We start from the raw sequence: 24,319 nt of genomic DNA, 5'->3' as shown, positions 1-24,319 counted from the left end.
ATGATATGGCCAATGTCATATTCTTAGACATGGCAATGCGGAGCTTTGTTTTACCGGATTATATGCACTGGTTACAAGGCAAAAGTTGTTGGAGCAGGGGTAATAAAACTTTTTTTTAATGCAGAAAAGAAAACAAACAAGTGCAGAAGAACAATAACAAAAATGGGCTGGTCACATGGCAAGAGGGGTTAGGAGGGACAACTGACAGGCAGACAAAATGTTCCAGTGATGTGCTCAGGACACTGGGAAAGCTGAAGGTAGTTCCCCAGCAAATCAAGTGGGCTCTCTATGGCAAACCATGGCCATGGGCCAGAATGCCAGAGGATAGGCAGGCATGGACCACATCAATGAAATAACAGGTCTACTGGAACTCTCTTGGAGTATGGACACAAGAAATTTTTCTATCTGAATCCAGGTGCACTAAATTCTTCATCGCAAACATCAAAGGGTTGAAATTACCAAAAAGAAGAGGTAGGATGCCGGGAATCCATGTGTTTAACTCCAGAAATAAAACTAGTTACTGCTTTGAATGCAACAATAAAAAAAATTGCTGTATTAATTTCAGACAGTTAATTTAAAATTCCTGAAGTTGATGAAGCAATTTCTTATTTATTTCCTCATTTATTTTGACAACTATTTTAAAGTTAAGTTGGAGCAGGTAATGTTTCTTTTTAAATAGGGAAACTAAAAAACAGAGGGATAATTTATACTATGGATATTTTTAAACATCTATCACTTTTTTTTAACCTATCTTCAAACCCTGAGATTTAAAAAAAAATTTTTTTCCTCCTTCCCAAAATAGCATGTTTTAACTCCTGAATATTTTAGGAATTTTCTTAAGCTCTGGCATTTATTTGTTCACTATATGCAAATGAATTTCTATGATCTGCATCCTAATGTGCAGTAGACTATATTCTGTTTGAACATCAGCACAATCCCCTAAACAGAATAAACTTTACAGAGCTTGCCTATCCATAATCATCATTTTTAAATACACAAACACTTAAAAATCACACACGCAGAAATCTTTCAGTTCAAAGCAATATACATTACACATCAGACAGCTTTGTTTTCAGAAAACTGACTCTGTCAGCGTTTTGTTACAGGAAATGTCACACCTGGGGAAAGATGTGTGTAAATACAAAGTATAGAAGGGAAAGAAAGTTTTCCAGCATTCAAATGTTACTGCGACTTTTAAAATCAACAAAAATTCAGCAAATATAAAAACTAACTTAGGTTTCTTTGGTTAATGAAGATATTATGGAAAGACTATGCCAAGAATTCCTGGGTCATTTTTGGGTAAGATTAATTATTAAACAACAACTACAACCTGACCAAATAATTTAATTTCATCAATGTAACAAATTTTACGTACCATGCTACTTCTGGAATTTTGCAATATGGAATTTCTATCAGCATATACATTTATACTAAGTAATAATGACACCTGAGATGCCAAGTAGCATAATCTTCTAGTTCTTTCTTCAGTTTAATTACACAAGAATGATACAGCTTAAAAATGTGGAAGCATTCAGTACGAAACAAATATTTAGAAACTTTAGGAAAAGCATCTCCTCGAGGACAAATGTTAATCATAATACTAATAATTGCTACCATTTACATAGCACTTCAAGGTTTGCAAAATGTTTTTTTATCTATTACCACATTTGATTTTGTGATTAGAACAACACTATGAGGTAAATGCTATTACTATCTGCATTTTACAGATGAAGAATCTGAGGCACAATGAAGTAAGAGATCTGCCCAGGGTCACACATCTATTGTTTCTCAAGCAGATTTTGAACTCAGGTCTTGGTGAGTTCTGGACTTAACTCCAGAGCTCTATCCATTGCAATGCTAGTAGCCCATATCATTCTACAAAAGAAAGCAAGTTGAGACATGTTGAGATAACTAAAGAACATATACTTTACAAGGAAACTTTACAAGGAAAATAAAAGAATAGAAAATGCTACCTTACCCAGAAAAAATGACAATTTAAAAAAAAATCCTACGATGGGAGAAAAATCCAAACCATCTCAATCCATCGTTCTCAAAATATTCATGGGTAAGTGTTGAGAAGTTATGTTAGAAAAGGGCTGTAGAAATTGCAAGATTTAAAAAAATAATAATAAGCAAAATTCTGACCCTAAGTTAAATATGTTTTTCAATGCTCTGCTCCTATCCCACTCCACAAAAGGCTAATCAGTTGGCTAAGACAATTGCTTGTTTCCATGATGGCGGTTTAGCCATACAAAATGTGAAACTGACAGAATCCGGCCATCTTTATACCAGGAAAACAATGTAGGTTGCCATTAGGCCGTGCCAAACATATAGAAATAAGCAGGAAGAAGCATTTGCTTATAAAGAGAATTGTGAAATACAGTTTTCTAGACCCTGACATTTGCAGAGTAGTACGGTAAAATGTCAGTCTCTTTAAGTGGTCTTTTGACAAAGAGAACATTTGCTGACTTGAAACCTTTTCTTTTTCTTTTAAATTTTCTAATACAACCTCCACATGGCTTCCACATGAAAAGGAACCTTTCATTTGCACTCCTCAGGTGTTTATAGCGACAAAGAAGGGTGGGAAGAGAGACAGCTTAACTTGAGCGTCCTCCAAGATTAAATTACAATGAACATTCTATTTTCATTATTGCAGCCATACTTTAATTCGAAGTACTCGGCATGGCCTAGTGAGCTGCACAAAATGTATAGGAAAAAGGCACTGGCTCAGATTCTACAAGAGCTCATTTCCTGTACAATGGGTTAAAAATCATCCTAAGAAGAAAACCAAGATGTAATCAAACAGTAATAAATCACCCCCACAAACGAGGTACCACATTTACAATGAAGAAATCACAGAAAATATAAATGCAATGTGAGGTTTGTGGTCACTGTCTTTGGCCACAATCTGCCCTCAACCCTGGCCTAACATCTCATAAATGCATGCTGCAGATGGATCAGCAGGAATCTATCACTATAGCTAGAGAAATAACAAACTACAGGAAAACTGCTAAGGGTCTCCTATAAGAAAAGTCAAGCTCCAAGTTGGCAGTCACTGAAGTTACTTTGTCCTCCTTGTTGTTGTTCAGTTGTGTCCAACTCTTCATGACCCTCATGAGGTTTTCTTGGCAAAGATATTAAAATGGTTTGCCATTTCCCCCTCTAGTGGATTAAGGCAAACAGGGTTAAGTGACTTGCCCAGGGTCACACAGCTAGCAAGTGTCTGAGGCTGAATCTGAACTCAGGTCTTTCTCATTTCTGGCCCAGCACTCTATCCTCTAAGCCATTTAGCTGTCTCCTTCCCCTCCTTAATGTTTATTAAAAACCTTTTTCTTGGCCACAGCAACCCAGGATGGGGCAAATTTTCTTTCATTGATATTATCTTCTGTGCTTCCAAAATGATGGTGATAAAATGGCAGAAAAGAGGAAGAGGATATAAGGAAAAATGCCCTTTTTAGATCTTCTACAAGTATTAAACCATTGGCAAACATTCTTGTGTGATCCTTCCTGAATGACCAGGAAATCAACATATGCCTGGAGGAACTGAATTATATTCCCTGAACTATGTCAAAGTTAATCTCACTATACAGGAAACCATAAAAAAAAGCTACCGAAGCTAACTAAATAATACCACTCCTAGTAAAACAAATAAAGGATAGGGTCTCCTCATGTGTCCAAGGGCAGTGAGGAATCTCTCTCGCTTTCTCTCTAAGTTGAGGCCAAAACTGAGCAGAGGAGATGGTACTGATGGTATCTGAGAAACACTTTCAATGATGCCAAGCAGTTCAATACTGCAAAGCCTCATGTCAGAGAGAGCTTTCAGATCTATGTTAAAGATAGGAGAACTGAGGCACAAGGAAGTCAACCAATAACTCAGCGCCTTTTTCTTTAGATTCCCACAGGCTTCTTTTCAGTTTCTCACCTTCACTACAACACCTGGGATAGACCTTCAGGTTTATTCAAAATTGTATAAGTTTTTCTCTTCATTGCCATCCTACCACCCGAAAGAATATTTAGAGTTTGCTTTAAAAAAAAATTAGGCAAGAGTTTCTTTTAGAAACATGCTATAAAGTAAGCAATAATAATTAGGCAATCTTTTACTAAGGGCAGCAGGATATATAAAAGGCTAGCTTTTGAGTAGGAAAGATGTGGGTGCAAATCCAACCACTAACTGTGAGACTTTGGGCAAGTCACTTAACTTCTTAGTGTCCCAAACAATCCTCTAAGATTGTACACTGTAGAATAGCTGCTGACCTGCACTGTGTGGGGAGTTTCACTATGACACAAAATAAATCCTTTTAGAATTTTAAAGAACTTAAAATCATCCAAATAGCCATCTTCTCAAGTTTTCTAGCAGAGATTCTTTGAAATATGGTGTCAACTTAATTGTGGATGTATAAAGATGTTGCCAATTGTTATTCATTATTTTTGGTGCAAATTAATTTAACTTCCAAGTAAATTTAATTAAATTCTTCACATTTGAGGGAGAACTAGGCCAGAAATGTACATTTCTGATTTGCCATGTCTCCAAAATTTTTCAACGAATAGTTAATTATTAGCATCTCTAAGATTACCCTTTATTTGCACTGGATATATCCAGTATGTAGTTATTGCATGTTGTCTTCCCTATTGGAATACGAATACTCTATGAGAGTAGTAACCATGTTTTTGACTTTGTTTATATCCCCAGCATTTAGCACACAGCATGCAAGATACATAGTAAGTGCTTAATGAATTCTGTTAAATGACTGACTCTCCAGGCTGATCCTCGGACATAGGACACTCAATTTTAACTCTATTATAGAAAAGCTCTAAGAATGAATGTTACACATTTATCCTAATTCTTCCCAGGTAATTTAATTATGCGTTCAAAAATGAAATTTTTATGACTACAAAAGCATAGGAAGACCTATATGAACTGATGCAAAATGAAGTTAAGATGAATCAGGAAGTGGAAAATAACAACCATAAAAACTGAATGCTATGAAATATTATGATCAAGTGTGGCCCCAAAGAAGATATATGAGGATGTTCTTCCCCATCCTCTTTGCAGAGGAGGGAGAATGTGGCTACATGTCAGACTTGGCTGATGCCTTAGTTAGTTTTGCCGAATTGTTCTTCCCTCAACTCCCTTTTATTCTTTGTTATTAGAAGATAGCTCTTCGGGAGGGATAGAGAGCATATATGGGGAAATGTAGGTGACATAAAAACAAAAAAACCACAGAAAATTTAAAATTAAATACAATATGTATATAATGAAGTATTGCATTCATAATTTCATGAAACAGAAGAATGCATAGAACTGAAAAAAATCTAGGTAAATCATTATCCAAAAGGGTACAGAATGAATTAATTTCAGTTAATACACAGGCAGAAACATTAAAAATCATTGAAACCAAGACACAGCTGCCTCCTCTATAGCTGAACTAATAAAAATGACATCCTTCTCTGGTGCCTTTAATGATACTCTCATCTCTTCATGGAAGATTTTAGAGAAGGGAATCAAGAAGCAAAAACCTAAAGCTCACACACAAAAACAGAGAAAAGGATAAAACGCAACTTGTGACAAAGTCTAATAAAATTCTAGGTGTCAAATAAAGGACAAGGCTGATTTTGATTGACTTGCTATGCAAAAGAACAGAAACTATTCTTAATTCAAAATTACTGTCATGAATTAGGGAGTATATTAGATGTTAAATCTTAAAGTGGGGTTATGTGGAAATCATGCTTTACAAAGTGAAATTCTGACAACAGTTTTTCTTTTTTTAATTTTGAAGATTTTTAAAAAAATGAAAATACTTTCATTTCCTCAAGTAAACTGAAATGGCAGCTGTAAAATGAGCGGTTTCCTTAGATAAGTCTGGGAAAATATGAGGATAAATTAGTCCTCACACAAGATTTGGATATCCTTTGTGTGGAGAGGAAAATGAGTGCAAGAGAATTGTGAGGAAGAAGAGGAAACTGTAGGAGAGAAGAATTAGAGAAACTGCTGCCTGCTGTTAGAAGACTGTGTGCTCCCCTTGCAATGGCCAGGTGTAACAACAATGTTGCTAGCAGCTGTTGTGAGGGTGAAAGACCAACACCAAAAGCACACAGGAAGCCTGCTAGCACAGGTTCTTTGATCTGCTTCTCTAAGGAAAGCATCTTTAAGGGGTTAACAATCTTACTTTAATTAAGACTACATATACCATTCACTTACTTCAGGGAGAAAAGCCAGCACTCTGAACTATGGAGCAAATACAAACAGAAACAATATAAACAGATCAAAAGACAGATTTCTGTCTGATCAAATCACAATACATAGTTACCAGAGAAACACCAACATCTGAGTTTTTCAAAGGGGGGAGGGAAGTGCCTTGCTTCAATGGCTACTAGCTGTCACCAACACTCTTTCAATGAGTGTGCCCCCAAAACAAAACACCAAAACACAGATCTTATATACACATCTCAGGGTCCTGGGGCACTTGATTACCTTGCTGAGAAGCACTCAAACAAAAAAACAGCAAAAAGCCCTATTTTGCTTGCCATTACATTTGAAAGGCAAGACTTCATCAAAGGTATTTGATTACCTCAGTGCTGAGAAGCACTCCAAAACAAAAGGCAAAAAGGTCCCACTGTACCTGCCCCATTCAAACAAAGGCAAAACTCATTAAAAGCACTTGATGGCCTCAGTATTCCAAAAGAGAATAACAGCAAAAAAGTCCCACCCTAATTACCATAACACTAGATAAGAAAATTGAAATGGTAAGAAAGGTATAAGTTCTTTGAGTTTCAAGAGTAGGGAGTAGAGGGTGGGGAAGGCATTCATCATTTCAATAGGGTAGTCAGGCAACTGAAAATGTAAAAGGAAAAGAATGCACAAAGTACAGATTCATACCATCTAGCCTCAACTGAGTCTTCTTAGCTGAAAGTCAATTCTTTACTCATTATTTCATCTATGGCACTCTCCACTGAGGCCTTTCTAAAAACTCCTTTCTCCTCAAAGGACCAACTATACCCTCAGTTACTTTCATTTGTAAAATGACAGGTCCAGACTAAATAATCTTCACGGTCTCTTTCCAGTTCTAAATCCTGTGACCCTAAGACTAGCTTTAAAGGACTGCTAAGAATTAAATGGCAAAAAGTTAGTGGGAGGTGGCCAGTGTGGTACAGGAGGAAAAAGTGTTAGGAGCTGGAGTTGGAAGGCCTGGGTTCAGATGCCAGCTCTGCCAGCTGCTACCTTGGGCAAGGCCTTTAATCTCTCTGAGTCAGTTTCACCATCTGCAAAATGAGGGGCTATGCCAGATGACCACTTTTACAGGAGCAAAGAATAATCCAATTCAGAGCATAAAGCATGTGGAGGGGAATAACATATACAGTTATCCCTTCCATATCAAGGGGGTTAGGAGTATGGCACCCCATGATCTGGAAAATCCACATTAAAAATTTTTGGCCCTCCCTTCATAACAGAGAAGAAGTCTGAATTATTATGGTATTAAAACATAAAATATGATGTTGATATCATATAATACTATACATATGCTTTATGCATTTCTGAGTTTCCAAACTTTTCTGTCACCTGCTGGCCTTCGTGTGTCTTCTGTGGCTTCCACAAAACTCTTTAAAAAATTCCCATTTTACTTCTTATGCCAACTTGCAATATATCAAAACCATGATGGGGGAAAGTTGTCACATGGAAGGAATAACTGTATAAAGCTGGAAAGGCAGGATAGCAATGGACTATATAGAGCCCTCAATTCTGAAAAAGAACTGAACTTTCCAATCAAGCAATAAGGAGCCACTGAAGATTTCTGGGTGGAGATGTAACTGACTAGAGTGCTTCAAGCAATGGAGGGATGGCCACTTGTTGGGGATGTTGTAAAGGAGATCCTTAGGAGCAGGTCCAAAGAGATGGCCTCTGAGGCCTCTTCAAATTCCAAGACACAAATTTTGTGAATCTCAGTGATATGGTCAGGTCTATTCATTAAAGTTATTCTACATAATATCACTTGGACCTTTCCCTCTTTTCTATTCACACGCCTTTTAAACAACAGTGCCTCACAGTGGAAGAAGCACGAGACTCGGGAGGTCAGGAGGCCTCAAGTCAATTCAAACTGAACTACCCGAATGGTAGTTTCCTTTGGCAAAAATTACTTGATCTCTTAAAGCTTGTTTCTTCACCTAGAAAATGGGGATAATAAGCATTTCTACCACCTTTCCTCACAGGCCTGTTGTTACCAAAAAACAGCTTGTAAGCCTTAAAGCATTATATAACTATAGGTTAATATTAGTTCCGGGCCTCATTAGTTCACATTTAGTCTAATATAATAGTTTCTGAATGGTTCTACTTGTTTCCCCCTTTACATAGCTACCAAAGCAATCTTCCTAATGCACAGATATCATGAGGTTACATTACATAAAGTACCAATTTCTTAAGCTGGCATTCTAGTCCCACCACAAACTACCTCCAACATACCCTTCTAGCCTTGTTTCACACTACTCTTTGTGCACTTTTTCATCCGAACTGGACTGCTAATTGTTCTCTAATCTTGTCCAGCTATGTACTTGCACAGGTTAACCTCTATTCTTGGAACAGATTCCTTCTATGACTATGATTGTTAAAATTATTTTCTTCCTTTAAGGCCAAACTCAGATGGTACATGTTCCAAGAAGCCTTTCTTAATTTCTCCAAGTAGAAAAGGGATGCTCTTTCTCAGAGATTCTCTTTCCCTGAATCTGTCACCCTCTTCAACCTTTCCTATGTACTTGCTACAATCTGTTCAAAGGTTCTCCTCCAGAATTTTTCAACTGTGTATCCCAAGGGCCTAACAGGTATTTTAGAGATAGAGGCTCTGGTACTTAACAAGTGCTTAAAATGATTATGATGATGACAAAATCTTATATGTAGTGGTTTAAGGTTTACAAGGTGCTTTCTTCATAAAAAGTCTTTGTGGTAGGTAGTATAAGTTTTATTTCCATTTTACAGGGGAAAAAACTGAGGTTTTAAGAATTTAAAATGACTTACCCATGGTCACACAGTGAGTAAAAGTACAAAACTGGACTTAACACCAAGTTTTCTGGCAATAAGATTAAAAGTTCTTTCTGAACCTAATACCTTAATCTAGCAATATTAATCAATTTTCACTGAATTGAATTCTCTAGGGGGTAAATCCTTTCATAGAACTTATGAAAAGGCAAGGAAGAGGGCAGAGTTTTCTTGAAATAGTTTGGATCTGGGAGAACATGCTCAGTGTATAGCTAGGATACAGATCTTCTCTTGACTACATCACAAAAGACGCTTGTAACAAAGAACAATTTGGAAGCCCCAACCTCAAAGCTAAACAGATACAATTCAGGCCCTCAAAGAACATAAAACCTAAAACAGACAACACTGACCCAAGTAACCTGAAATAAGAGACAAGAAAAAGGTACAAATCCAGAGACTAAAATATAAAAGTGTCTAACTAAATGTATAATTTACAAAGTGCTTGTATCACCTATGCAAATATATTTTTGTTAGGTAAGTGGTCTATATTGGTAAATGCTGTAAAATATTTCTTCCTTATATTTTTCTGGAACCTGGAGAAAAATGAGGTAGATAGAAAATATGTGAAGAAAATGAATGTTACTGTTTATAAATTATTAATGATGATTAACAATTACAGACACCAAATAAATGGTTTATTTAAGGATTTTCCTCCCTCATTCTGAGTAACACAGCAGAATCCCCAGACCAGATTATTAATAATTCAGAACCAAGCACTTATTTACTCCTTGTACAAAATGAGGACCCACCTCTGCCCTTTGGAAGGGAGTCCCATGACTCTTACAAAGGTACTCACTAGTAGTACATAATGAAATTGTTCTTTACTGTGGGTTTCATATTACAAAATAAAGGTGATTTACCAAGTATTTCCAAAAAAAAAATTAATATGAAATACAAGAACAATCTCTAAGCAACAGAAATTGTAATGAGTCACCAAAAATCAGAAAAGGTACAAATATCAACAATGCACAGAAAAGCTTTGACTATGTTGTATTCTGTATGTTCACTGACTCATACAACAATCTACTCTTTCTTCTCCTGACAGGGATGATTAAAAAAAAAAAAAAGAACAACCTGTAGTTCATCGAGCAAATGGAAGAAGGTGAAGTAAGCAAGTCTGATTAAGGAAGAAGAATCACTTCTTTTTTTTTTAGTTTATTTCTATCCCAGGGAGAGTTTTATGAATAATGTCAAGTAAATTCCTGATTCTACAAATATTTATCTGGGCAATCTAGCTGATCTTATCACTTCATTGAAGCCAGTTATCTTAGTACATTCAAATATGAAACACACAGTGTTTTCTTATATTAAGCAACTATTTTTCAATAATGATTCTTTTATCTCATCACTTAGAGGAGGCTAAGTGGCAAAGTGCTAGACTTTGAAGTCAATAAGATTTGAGTTCAAATCCTACTGAGCAGTGTTACATTGGGTAAGTTACTTAACCTCTATCAGACTGTTTCTTCCTCTGAAAAATGAGGAAAACAGCACCTACCTCAAAGGATTGTTGTGAGAACAGATGAGATAACTTATGTAAAGTGCTTTGAAAATCTTAAAGCATTATATATGTGTATACATATATATACACACACATATGCTATTCTATATCATTATCATTACAGTATTATTATTTAATTAAATATATAAAATCAGCATTGATACTAACACTACATATGTCTGCATTAGGGTTTTCTTCACCAACTTTTTGTTACCTAAAAACAAAGTACAGTCATTCCAAAATATTAATTTTCTACCAAGCAGTAACACAAGATTCTTAAGATAATGAGTCTACAAGTAAAACACTTGCCACTGTTTTAAATTATACTTCTACAGATGATATTAAAGAATAAACTTTCTTAAATTAAGTTCCCACAAAATAGCTAGTGGTAGAACTATGGAATCTTAGTGTTGGAAGGCAGGTCAGAAATAGTTGAGTCTAATTTCCTACATAACACAGCAGTCCCCCTTTCACAAGAACAAACTACTTCAAAATCCTGTCTTACATATCTGACAAAATTTAGTCTTTGCCTAAAGGTGAGGAAGGGTCCACTATCTCCCAATGAAGCTCATACACAGGGCATCCTAAAAAGTCTTAGTGCATGCACTTTTATGCTTTAATTACTTCAGAAGTATAAATGCAACAGACTGACAAAAACATCTGAAAGGTTAAATATTTTAAAATTTAAAATATTGCTATGTTTCTTATTAAGATTCAACATAACCACTACTATGTGCAATTCATTGCTCTAGTCGATTTTCAAACTTTTAAAAAACTTTCATTGGCTGCTGCTCAATGACTGAAAAGACTACTTCCGTAGTAAGATCATCCAAAGAACAAAGTTGTGATGTATACATAACAGTTCTGATGTAATCCCATAAGAAAAAGTTTAAGGGACACAGATCAGGTGACAGAGGTAGCCAAGTAAGAAGACTTTCTCCACCAATTTGCCAGTCTGAGAGTGTCACCCAGAAAGTACCAGACACATAATGCATGACATGGGGCCCCATTTTGTTAAAATTAAAAATTTCTTATGCAAAATTCAGTGCCTGGTACATAGCAGGCTTTATAAAAATGCTTATTACTTCTCTTTCCTCTATCCCTCTTTGCAAGTTCCACCCACTGCTCCTAATTCTACCCTATGGAAAAAAACAAGAAGTCAAACTCCCCTCCACATGACAGCCCTTCAAATACTTTAAGATTATGTTCCTCCCAAGTCTTTGCTTCTCCAGATATCTTTAGTTCCTCCACCTGATCTTTACATAGAATGATCTTGAGCCTTTCACCATTCTGGTCACCCTCCTCTCAATGTTCTCCAGATTACCAACATGCTTCCTCAAGTGCAGCACCCAGAGCAGGATAGAATATACCAATGTGGCCTAAAGTGGAATGTAGCAGAACCATTGCCTCCTTAGTCCTGTAAATTATACCTCTTTTAGTGAAGGCTAAGATCACAATTGCTTTTTGTAAGCTGCAATATCATACTTTTAACTCATATTGAGCTTCTAGGTAACAAAAAGCCCACATGACCTGCTATCTAGCCACATCTCTTCTTGTACTAGTGCACGTCTACCCGTGAAGATGGTTTTCTGAACCCAAACAGAAGATACATTTATCCCTATTAAATTTCATCTTACTGCATATAACACAACTGTCTAGCATGTGAAGACTCTCAAGAACCCTCGTTCTTCTGTTCAGGTTTGAATCACCTCCAAATCTGACAAATGCACCATTTATGCACCCATCCCAGCAACTGGAATAAAATGCTAACTAGCACAAAGTCAAGAACAGATCCCTTGGGGCATTCTATTCTAGACCTCCCTTTAATCTGATGCCAAATCATTAATAATTTCGTTTTGCCTTGCTAGGCAACGAGTTTTAATCCACACCAGTGTACAAATTGTATAAGACAGGAGTTCTTTATCTGGGATGCATAAACATAATTTTTAAAAAAAGCAAAACTATATTTCAATATAATTGGTTTCCTTAGTAATCCTAGAGATTTTATTTTACCAATTTGAAAACATGATTCTGAGAAGGCTTCCAAAGGCTTCACCAGACTGCCTAACGAGTCCATGACACAAAAAAGGTTAAGACCCCCGTTCTAGGAAAACTCCATCTATATCACTTTCTGATGTACTCATCTAGTAACCCTAAATAAAATGGAAATAAGGTTCATTTAAGCACGAACTGCTGTTGTAGTTGTCATATTAGCCCTTAGTGAACATCTAGAAAAGTAAATGATCAAATACAATCCCTTTCATAATCCGTTCTAGAATATTCCCAAGAATTGAAGTTATATTAACTACTCTATGGTTTGTAGACCACCCTTTTCTATTTTTTGAAAATGGGACAATGATTTCCCTTCTTCAGTTCTATAGCCTTCCTGTCCTTTTTGTTCAACATGTGGGTGTTATCAGGGGATCAGTAATCATTTCTGCCAGTTCTTACAGGGCCCTAGGTTATAGTCCTCTTAGGCTAGTGACCTAAATTTATCTAGGTTAGTTTAATGTTCTTTTACTCCCTACTTGAGTTTTAACTCAGCTATTTTTATTTTTGTTCTTTCCCATCCAAAGATGATTCTTCTTTCCAAGAAAAGAGAGCAGAGTAAGAACTGGCAAATTCTGCATTCTCTTTGCTGCCCATCATTGCTGGCCCATTTACTTCACCAAAAGTTGTATCCCTTCTACCCCTCTCTTTCCCCAACACAACTTAAAACCAAAAAACCCCCACCTTACTACTGTCATGAGCATTTATGAACAATGAGCTCATTCTGAATATTAGTATTTCCGATACTCTTTTTACAGGAGTGTGCTACACTTCTATATTTATCCTTCATTAAACTGTTCTTACTCTTACCTTTTTAGAAGTCTTAAAATATATATACACATATGTTTATGTGTGTGTATGTATGTATATATCCACACATACACTAATTGGTAAGTTCCCTATGTATCCACACTAATTTCTTTAGGTAACTGTCACTCTTCCACATCAAAATTATTTTTTCTTTGTTATGCCTTCAAGCTTCCTTCCTGAAAAGTGTCTGTTCCTTCTAGGCTGATTTCCCCTGAAGAAATTAGTCTATGGATCTCTACCTATTCTTTATCTGAATTCCTTGAAATCTGCTCTCCTAACATCCAGGGTAGATGTCCAGTCAGCTATGCCTGGCTTTCGTCAACTTTTAAATCCTAAAGAGGAGTCAACACTTTCCCAAGGTTTTCATCATTTCTACTTCAGCAGCCAATTCTTCTTGGCTGTCTAGGATCAGTTCCAAAAGAGCGGTTCCTTCTGTTGCTTACTCCCCCTTCTATAGGATAAAATTATCATTAGAACAAATTAAGTATTAGCTGCTCTGCTTTTGCCAGGAGAGCAGATGTCTGGATGACGGAAGCCAGGCTAGTGATCTGTTTCCTAAACTCATCTATTTGTACTTTCTGACCCAGGTACCCTAATCAGTATTGTCTACACTGACAATACAATCTGTGTTTTCACTTGATAGGAATTCCTAATATACAGTACTATTCTAATCTCTCTTTCAACCACTTCCTCCCTCCACCCCTTTTGCCTATACTTCCCTTTTTGGATGAGGTCTATCCTCCAAGAACAACATTTAGGTCACTGGTCCCATCTCACCAAATCTTAGTGAATGTCACTGGGTCTTGAAATCTCTAGTTAACTTGTTTGCTACCCTTATGCTGTACATTTCTACATTAACATCTGAAGTCACAGATTTTACTGCCAGTTGCCTTTTTGGATTTTGCTGTCCATGAATTTCTGGATTTTTCTATTGTTATTTTTGTTTCTACACTATAACTACTTTCTATGGTACCTAACTTGGTAGACATACAAAGTTTCCCCTGTTCTTTTATCTTCTCTGTCAATTTAAAGCCTTTTTAATTAGATATGCAAGAGTCGAGGCAAATACGCATTTATCAGTCCTTGTTAGGACTCCATCCCTGGCCAAGAACTCATTTTCTATATGAGTTTTATATGGATTTCCAGAAACCCAAGACCATTCTGAGAAATCAGCTTCTTAACCATATGTTCAGTTCCTATATCTGCTTATCTCTTTGAAGTTCTTTCCTTCAACTGGTCAGAATGATGAGATCTCGTATTCACCTAAAATGTCCAGTTTCTTACCCAAGACATCACAACTCTTAGCAATACTTTTTAGATGCCTCCTGGCAGTATCATTTGCGTCCATATCAATCACCAGAAGAGAATAGTAATCATCAGAATCCAGGTAGTCCAAACTCTTCATATGTTACAGAGGATGAAAGGAAAGCTGAGGGAAGTTAAGTGATTTGCCCGAAGTTACACAGGCAGAAAAAGCATAAAAGACAGGATTTGAATCCAGGTCCTCAGACTACAGAATCATTGTTCTTTCCACTTTACTATGCTACCTCTCTAGCAGAACCATGGAAAAAAAAAAAAGAATGGATTTATATTAAAAAGTTTCTGCTAAGTTGAAATTAGAAAATTCAGTTTTGTCTATTGTTTTTACACTCTATGTGGTGACTAGCTACACATAAAGAAACATGACTTTTGCTGAAAAGTTATTTTCATTGATTATTATGAACTATTTGGTGTATCGTATATCTTGCAGTAAAAAATTATCAAAAAAAACTTCATCTAATTAGCTAGGTACTTTGATCAAATTAATAGAATAATCACTACCAAACTGTTACCTATTATGTATATAAATATATATGTATGTGTGTATATATATGTGTGTGTGTGTGTGTATATATATATGTATACACACACATTATATTATTTATAATTTATAATTCATCTAATTCCCAGGACATACACAAGAATTCTTCTATAACAATGAAATATATTCAATCACACTGCTCTCAGCAAGTAAATTATTTTTAATAACAAATATTATTTTAATTCTATGAAAATATTTACATTTTGTGAGTAAAGAGGAATTTGTATAAATAAGTAAAATTACTCTTTGTCTTTTTAATGGTTTACTTTTGTGTATGATTTATAAAGATATAATACAGAGAGATAGTAGTATAAGTACTTAATTTATAAACTAATACATACAGAAATACTGGAGGCATATGCTCATATATTTTTTGCTGTTGTGGTTGACAAGGGTACATGATCAAAAATGACTGGAGACAGTTGATCCAAAGAAAGCCCACCACTCAGCACATCACTATGAAGAATTGAGGGGACTTTAAAGATGAAAGTCACCTACCACGAGTAGGCAGGGATAGGCCACTTCTGCAGGACTGGATTATCCACACTGAACTAGTGACATGATAAGAATACAATTTATTCAACAGTAGTCTAGAATTTTGTTGTACAACAAAACACTAATATTTAGTTGACCCATTATTTACTTTAATTTTTAGGATAATGGGGGAGGAGAGAAAGAGAAAGAAGATTATATAATCAAGAGAAGAAAGCTTCCTCAGAAATCAATTTTAAAGTCAAAATTACAGATTTTTTTAACAGAGCTTCTGGGAATTTGCTTTCCTTATTTTTAAACAGAACTTACCTGTTACGCCATTGGATTCCTGCTGTAGATCACAATACCAGAGTCTGTTAACTGGATCACATCCTTGTCTTATTGATAACAGGACATAGCGACCATCATCAGATAACTACAAGAAATGAGAAAGAGTCAGAATGCAGTCTTTGATAGCTCACTGCTATTATAAAATTTAAAAGTGAGTAAAGCCTGATGACAAATACAATAAGCTTCTGATATCTATAAAACATAACCTGAATCTCAATTACATTTCAGTACTGTCATAAAAACTAGATGTAGAGCACATTTTAACCTTATGCTACTTAAAACAACAACAAAAAATCTTTGAACTGAACCAGATTTGTATTTACTTCTACCTCAAATAATGAAAGGCTTTTTAGCATAATGGATAGCGGACTGGCCTTGTAGCCAGGAAGAGCTGAGTTTAAATTCTCCTCTGACATATATTAACTCTTTAATTTGAGGAAAAATAATTTAACCCTCCAATGTCCCAGGAAACTCTCTTAAAACTAGAAATTGCATCCACATCCATAGATGGAGTTTCTATACCTCGATTTCCCTACACTGATGAAATCACCAATCCAAACCCTCCTCATCCTATAATCCCCCACAACTGAAAATGCAATGTGGGATAAGACAGATTGCTGTGCTAAAACAGTGAATGCTGAACATAAAACTGAATATCACACACTGAATATCTGCTCTTCTAAACAAATACATACTTAATTAAATAAAATGTGTGAAGGGAGGAGATTCTTAATCATTTTCTGTCATAGAGTAAGAGCATGGAAAGAGTGCTTGATTTGGAGTCAAAAGGGCCTGATTATTTTTCATTTCTTGTAGTTATCTGATGATGGTTGCTATGTTCTGTTATCAAAAATCCCAAACCACTGTCTTACTAGGAGAGTGTCCCCGGGCAAATCAACTTCTCTAGGACTCAGTCTCCTCATTTGGGACTAGATGATCTCCAAGGTCTCTTCCAGCTCTAAACCTATCACCCTAAGATCTTATGGTATCTGGGGTTCCTTCTAGATCTAAACCTATGATCCTATGAACTAAAAGTCCAAAGTCCTCTATGAAGTAATGTCAGAGGTAAAATTCAAACTTGGATATTCCTGACTCCAAGTCCAGCATTTATTGTGCTATAACACATAACCCTTAAACTCGCCTATCTACACACACACACACACACACACACACACACACACACACACACACACATTCTGCTGCTGATGGAAAGTCAATCTTTAGAAATTTTTTTAAAGAAAGAAAAAGGAAAAAAACACTTCTAGTGTAATGTTTTTAATAAAAAAAATTCAACTATTTCAGCTAGCCTCAAGGCCCTGGTATAAAAAGATTCTGTTTTAAAGACATGCTTAGTTCCGATCAATATTTTTTTTTCTTTTTTCTTTTTGTTTTTCTCTGAAAATTGTTGATAAGATTTTTTAAAATGCTAGTTAGCAAGCAGAGTTTCTTTCTTCGCAATTTTGTTGTAAATGACAGGTGGTCATCAGTCATATTTCCTAATTTTGTTTTTTGGTAATTAAAATATGGGAGAGAACTTGCATCAATTAGTTTATGGTTCTAATGTTTTACCACTCCCTGGTGGTTATGTCAAGGAGGGACATGTTATTCAACTTCTGAAACTGGGCTACAAAAATGCATTGCAAGGGTGACCAAGAACACTTGATGACAGCTATGTCAAGGACATCTAGCAGGCTTTTCTCAGGTTGCCTAAGAGTCCAAAAATGTGATAACAGTTGATATTTAATCTGAGGCAAGAATTCGCAGGGCACATTCCTGAGGGATGTCAATTAGGTTTGCCATAGCCATCTTCCATTCTTAACTCAGTCAGATGCCAAGACAAGTAAACAAAATGTACGAAAATGTAACCAGCACCTCATGCTGCACATATCAAAAGTCCCAGCTTCAAAACCACTCCTGAAAGAATACAAAAATAAGCAGAAGATCTGCCATTTCCATGATACTCCTGAGTGGAAACTTTGCACCCCCAGACTATCAAATCATTCTAAAGCTCAGTAGCTAAATCCTAAGGAGTTGCCTGAGGCAAAAGCAAACTGCCCACACCACACAGCTAATAAATGCAAGAGGTAAATGTGAACTAGGTTATCCTGCCTCTAAGCCCTAAGATCTGTACAATAAAAGCGAATCTCCTTCCTGAGGAAATGGATTCAAATATCCCACTTCTAAAGTTTCTTTCCTGTGTGATTTTGGCAAGTCATTTAACTGTCCTGGGACTCAATTACCTCATATGAAAAATAAGAAGTTTGGACTAAATGGTTTCCAAGGTCATTTCCAGGTGCAGGTCTATAACTCTATGCTACCAAAAAAGGGCATTCTTCTATTCTACCTTTATAGAGGCATAATATCCATTTATAAAATGAACTGGTAAGACTTCAGAGGTTCCCAAACTTATTTGGCCTACTGCCCCCTTTAAAAAAAAATTACTCACCACCCCCCTGGAAATCCACTTTCTTGAACCCTTTAACGTTTATGTGGGGCAGGGGGAGGGTAAGAGGATTTGCATCATTTCAAACTACTACCATTCCCCTGCATCATTTCAGTGCCTCCCCAGGGGGCAACATCACCTACTTTGGAAACCTGTGGACTTCAGGAGTGGGGAACCTCTGGCCTCAAGGCTACATGTGGTCCTCTAGGTCCTCAAGTGTGGCCATCTGACTGAATTCAAACTTTACAGAACAAATCCCCGTAATAAAAGGATTTGTTCTGTAAAACTTGGATTCAGTCAATGCCACCTAAGGACCTACAGGGTCACATGTGGCCTTGAGGCTACAGGTTCCCCATCCCTGGACTAGATAATCTTAAAAGGTGCTTTCCAACTGCAACATTTTGAGCATCAGAGTTTATCTGGACCTTTATTTCTAAACTTTTAAAGTTTAGATTGTAAACTCTGTATATTCCTACACATTAAAAACTAAAATCCAACACAAAATTTAAACATTTACACTCAAGGGATTTCAAAACATTCCTGAAACATCAGAGGCAAGAAATACGGAGAATAATGACATGATTTGCATTAAAGGGAGATTGTCGAGCCACAGAAAAATTAGCGACTTAAGGAAACCAGGTAAGAAGTAAATAGAAAAAGCTGAAAATGTACACAGGACTCAACAGGATACTTAGGATATAGCATGATTTCCAATTTTATACTCAATCACAAGTTGAAATTTTTTTTACCCAACTTGAGATTAACTAAAATAACTAATTTTTTGCAGTAGTACATATGATTCTTAGACACATTAATCCATGCCAAGTGCTGGACCAGGAATATAGTCTTGACAACAATAAAATAATCCATAACTTCCAAAAGTGTCACATCTTTCATCTTAAATTTATTTCTTCCTAAAGTAAAAAACAATAAGCAAAAACTATAATGTATTTCTGAATGAGTATTTTAAAAATCACCCAATCAATTCTAAATAAATCCATCAAAATAAATGCATCTGTTGATTCAGGAATCATCACTTGCATTTTTGCGAAAACTACTTAATTTGCAGGAATTCTGATACCAGATAATCTCCTTAATGAGCTCAATGTTTAAAAAGGATTTTCAGTTTGGACATACACAAACACATGTGTGTCTGTACATATGTTTATATGTGTGTATATATATACATATATATGAACTCATATATATACACATATATATTTATATTTACATAGTCTTCACAAAATACTTATTTTTACAATTCACTATTTTGCTCCCATTATACATTATAGTTATTTTGTTCTATTTCACGATTAGATTAAAGGCCATATAAGGACCCTTTTCCAAATTTTGTATCTCCTTACATTCCTAGCATAATGCTGAATATAGGCAGTTTTGATTGAAATTTTATGATGACAAAATAACATTTGTGAAGTCTGAAGTTGATGATTAAGTATGGCAACATTCTCAATTTAACAACCTGGAACAAAATGTACTGATTAGATTTACTGATTAGAAACTAAGTAGAAAAAGTTAATTACAGAGGTGCAAAAACAGAATCATCATTACATCTGTCCTGGTTAAATAACTATTGGAAATAGCAAAGAAGTATGCAAAGAGTACAGGAGGGCATATATAGGTACTACGTGACAGTCACTCAAGTATACTGCTTGGCACACCCTTAAAAGATAAAGCAGAAGTAGATTACCAGGGGAAAAAAAACATCAACAGGTCTTTAACATAAAAAACGTCACTGATTATTAAATAACAGAGAATCACAGAACTCCACATATGGAAGAACTTCACAGGTCATCTACTCCAATCTATACCTGAATTAGAATGCACCTTCTAACACCCTCAGCAACTGGTCACTCAGGCTTTTCTCAAAGCCATCCTAGGAGAAACAGTTTATAACCCTCCAAAAGTAGCCCATTCCATTTGTGATAGCTCTAATTATTAGCAAACTTTCTCCCACAACAAGATTAATCTGTCTCTCTCCAACTTCTACCCATTGCTCCTTGTTCTGCTATCAGGCTATTCCTCTTTCACTTCTTAGCCCTTCAAATACTTAGCTATCATGTCTCCTCTTAACTGCCTAAATCTTTTCATGTCCAAGTTAATACCCCCAGTTTCTTTAATGAATCTTAGGACAGCATGATCCCAAGACCCTTAAGCATTCTGGTTGCGCATTCCTTTCCAGATCTGTTATAGACTCTTTTGTGGTTTTTCACAGATAAAGAAGATACTTTGTTTAAGGAAAATCAAAAGATTCTGTCTCGTGCTTTTCTTTATTCTAGTAATACTAAAACATCTATAGAGTTCTTTTGTAAAGAACCTTCTGCAATTTTATACTCAAATGCAAGTATCATCTTCATTTTACAAGTGAGAAACATAAAGCTGTTGTCGCAAGGACATGGACCCAAGTCTTCTGACTTCCTTCCACCCCACAGAAATGTTCAAGCATGCTGTACCACAAAAGGGGCTACAGAAAATGTCTATTAACATTTTGAAAATTCAATTTATAGTAAATTGTAAAGGAATCCCAATCCTCCACAATGTATGAATGCCTATACCTCCTAAGTGACCTCAAAATAAGTATATCTGTCAGTTATTTTCAACTTGGAAAAAACAAAACAGAACAAAACATCACGACTTTAGAATACTGCTAAGTAGAGAAGCTGTGGGGTGGAGGTGTGGAAAGAGGCAAACATCTTTCGTCCTGGCCATTGTTGAACTATGTTTTGCTTAACTATACTTACTGTAAGGAAGAATTCCAATCATGGGAAAGAAAAAACAGTGGGGTTTGGGGATGGGAAGAGATGGACAAGGAGGATCAGTGAGTCAGTCATTTAATGAACATTTATTCAGCCCCTACTGTGTGCCATGTATTGTGTTTTAAAAGCTGGAGACACAAAAAATTGGCCCAAAAAAAAGTGCTCCTGCACTCAAACAACTCACAATCGAATGGGGGAGACAACAAAGAAATAAATATGAACAAAGCTATAGACAGGATAAATAGAAAATAATTAAAACAGAGAAGGAACCAGAATCAAGAACAGTAGAAGTAACAGGGATGTTTGTAAAAAAGTAGCAATGAACATTTAAAAACCAAAGTAAGCTGAGTGTGGTGATGTGTGCCAGTAACCTCTGCTACCAGAGAAAGTTAAAGCTGGGTGACCCCTTCTTCTCAGGGTTCTGAGCTGCAGCAGGGCTCAAGCCAATCATCTGTACTAAGTCTGACACCAATATGATGAATCTGTGGAACCCTAAGGAGGGATGAACCAACCCAGGTCAGAAGAATAGCACAGTTTAAAGTCTCTGCACCAATCAGTCCTGGCATCAGGCTCTTTGAGTAGCTACTGCACTTCCAGCCAGAGCACAAGAGAGAGATTCAGTTTCAAAAACAAAACAAAAAGCAATTTTTCTTTTGAAGATCTAACTGCTAATCACCTAAGGCTATTTTCCAAACTGTATCTGATATCTGACATTTGAAAAATATTCATAAAAATATGAGCCTTTGTCCTTTCATCAAGCATATATGCTATTTACAAAAAAAAAAAGCAATATAAAATTGTATTCAAAGAGCCACTGAACTCCAAATGCACAGTCTTCCATTAAATCCAATCTCCACACGCATGCCATTTCTTGAATATGGGTATTTTTTTTTTCATTTGTAAATGAACTAATAGAGGGTGAAAAGAGTTTTCATAATCTGAAATCAACATATACCTACTTCGGAATGAAGAAAGGATTTTCTTTTGTGTGCTATGCTAGAAGAATTAAGTGAACCTACGGAAATAGCCTAAAAAGCAGTTAACACTTGAAATTGTCTTGTACGGTACTGGGAGATGATTAACAGAGCAAAAAATATTTTTCAATAGCTTTGAGACAGGTAACAATACTATGTGCACAAAAAGAACTTCAGATTATTTTCACAACAGTTCTCAATCACTAAAAAAAAATCCATTTAATTTTAAGTACTTGCCCTAAAGTTAATTTAGGACTCAGATTACTGCTATGGTCCTTACATGTCTCAAAAAGGCTTTGAAATGTCAATTCAACATACTAGATAGGTTCCTTCAACTCTGTAGAACCCATTTCCAAACCCTCTAACACAAGGTCTTAGGATAAAACTATGGAGACAATTTCAGTAGAATGAACCTAAGTGATGACGTAATCACACGACAATGCATTGACATGCACATTTCTACTAGTCTGTCATCAATGTCTAGAGACTAAACTAAATCATCTGGTTTCCCTGGTGGAACCACATTGAAAAGAAAAATAATTCAAGCATTATTTGAAATGAGAGCATGTTTCTCTAAGGAAAAAAATTACATTTTTCAGGGAGGCAAAAACCTGTCCAACATAAAGAAAAATAACTTATCTGAAATCCCTTGTGCTTCTACAGGACTCATGCGCTCCGTGGTCAGTTGGCTAAATTGCAAAAAGGGCCAAGTTTGCAGGTGCAATCACTATATGGGTCAGTTACTTTCAATCTGTTCCTCAGTCCCCACATACACCCCTAATTTCTATAAGCTTCTTGGAAAATGCAAGCTATTTATCACAAGGAGGCACAAGGGACAACATGATGGATCAGCACAAACTGATCCTGAGGACTGGAAACAACTCCTCTTAGATTCATGCCAGCTTTATAGCCCCTAGGCCAGAGGTTCTTACCTGGGGACTGTGAATTTGCTCCCCCCCTTTAAAAAAAATTAACAACTGTATTTAAATATTACTGGTTTGCTTTATAACCCTCTATATTTTATTTTATGTATTTGAAAACATGAAAGGGTGCATTGGCTTCACCAGACTGCAAAGCTGTCCATGACACAAAGTTAAGAAGCCCTGCTTTAGACTGTGCTATCTGAATTTCCACAAAAGTAGAATTTCCTGAATACTAATCAGAGTGATGGACTACCATGGCATCTAGAGTGTTAATCAGAGAAATGAGCTGTTAAGCGTCACACAAAGTCAAGCATTCATATTAGGAAACAGATTCAGCATCATGAGAAAGCAAACGGTGAAATCCTAACTATGAAGAACTGAACATATTCTAAGAGTTGGAAGGAAAACTGGACTTTCTGTGACAGAACAAGGAACTGAAAGTGGTTACCAGCTGAATAAAAGCTTAATCTGATATGCAAAATTATTAGAGAAGGGAGAGAGAGAAACAGAAACAGAAGCAGACAGACAGAATATAATACAATACCTTTGAAATGGCAGGAAGGGTGAAAGACAAATCACTTTAGGGAGAAAATCCTTCACAGGGCCTGAAACCTCTATTATTTAAGAATATACACACATCTAATAGTTCGCAATGGCTACTGAGAACAGTGTATGCTAGAGAGGAATATCAGAGCTCCTGAAGCTTTAAACAATACTAGTACAACTGATTACAAGAAAAAATTGAACCAACTGATTGTTCACAGAAACCAGCACAGTGGAAAGCCCGCTGGACGTGATCAAGAAATATTTAATAATTCATTTCGACTGTTCTTCACTTCAGGAGAAGGTGGGACATATGGGATGCTTAAAGGTTGAGAATTTGAATCCAAGTTGTTCTTACTCTCTAAATGATCTTGGAAACATTATTTAACCCAATTAGCTGCACCTGTCCTGCAGTCCAAAGTTCTGCATGTGTGTATATATGTGTGTATATATATATATAAATACACACATATGTATATATATGTGTGTGTATACATACACACACACACACACACATATATATATATATACACACACGTTAAGGTTAACATACATATGAATAAATGAACTATATCAATTAGATCAAAGGTAGGTGGT

The 24,319-nt window shown here is 36.0% G+C and overlaps 1 protein-coding gene across 1 annotated transcript in view; it reads right to left on the bottom strand.

The window, feature by feature from the left end:
- Window positions 1-24,319, bottom strand: part of LOC118856567 (prolyl endopeptidase) — a 151,131-nt gene that overhangs the window by 86,653 nt on the left and 40,159 nt on the right. The window contains exon 7 of the mRNA XM_036766940.1: window positions 16,045-16,150. Coding sequence (XP_036622835.1) covers window positions 16,045-16,150 — 106 coding nt within the window. The remainder of the gene's footprint in view (window positions 1-16,044; window positions 16,151-24,319) is intronic.

This window comes from Trichosurus vulpecula, chromosome 7, assembly GCF_011100635.1.
Source record: "Trichosurus vulpecula isolate mTriVul1 chromosome 7, mTriVul1.pri, whole genome shotgun sequence".
NCBI lineage: Eukaryota > Metazoa > Chordata > Mammalia > Diprotodontia > Phalangeridae > Trichosurus > Trichosurus vulpecula.
Note: the sequence above shows the minus strand (reverse complement) of the source record. Positions and strands in the feature narration are given on the sequence as shown.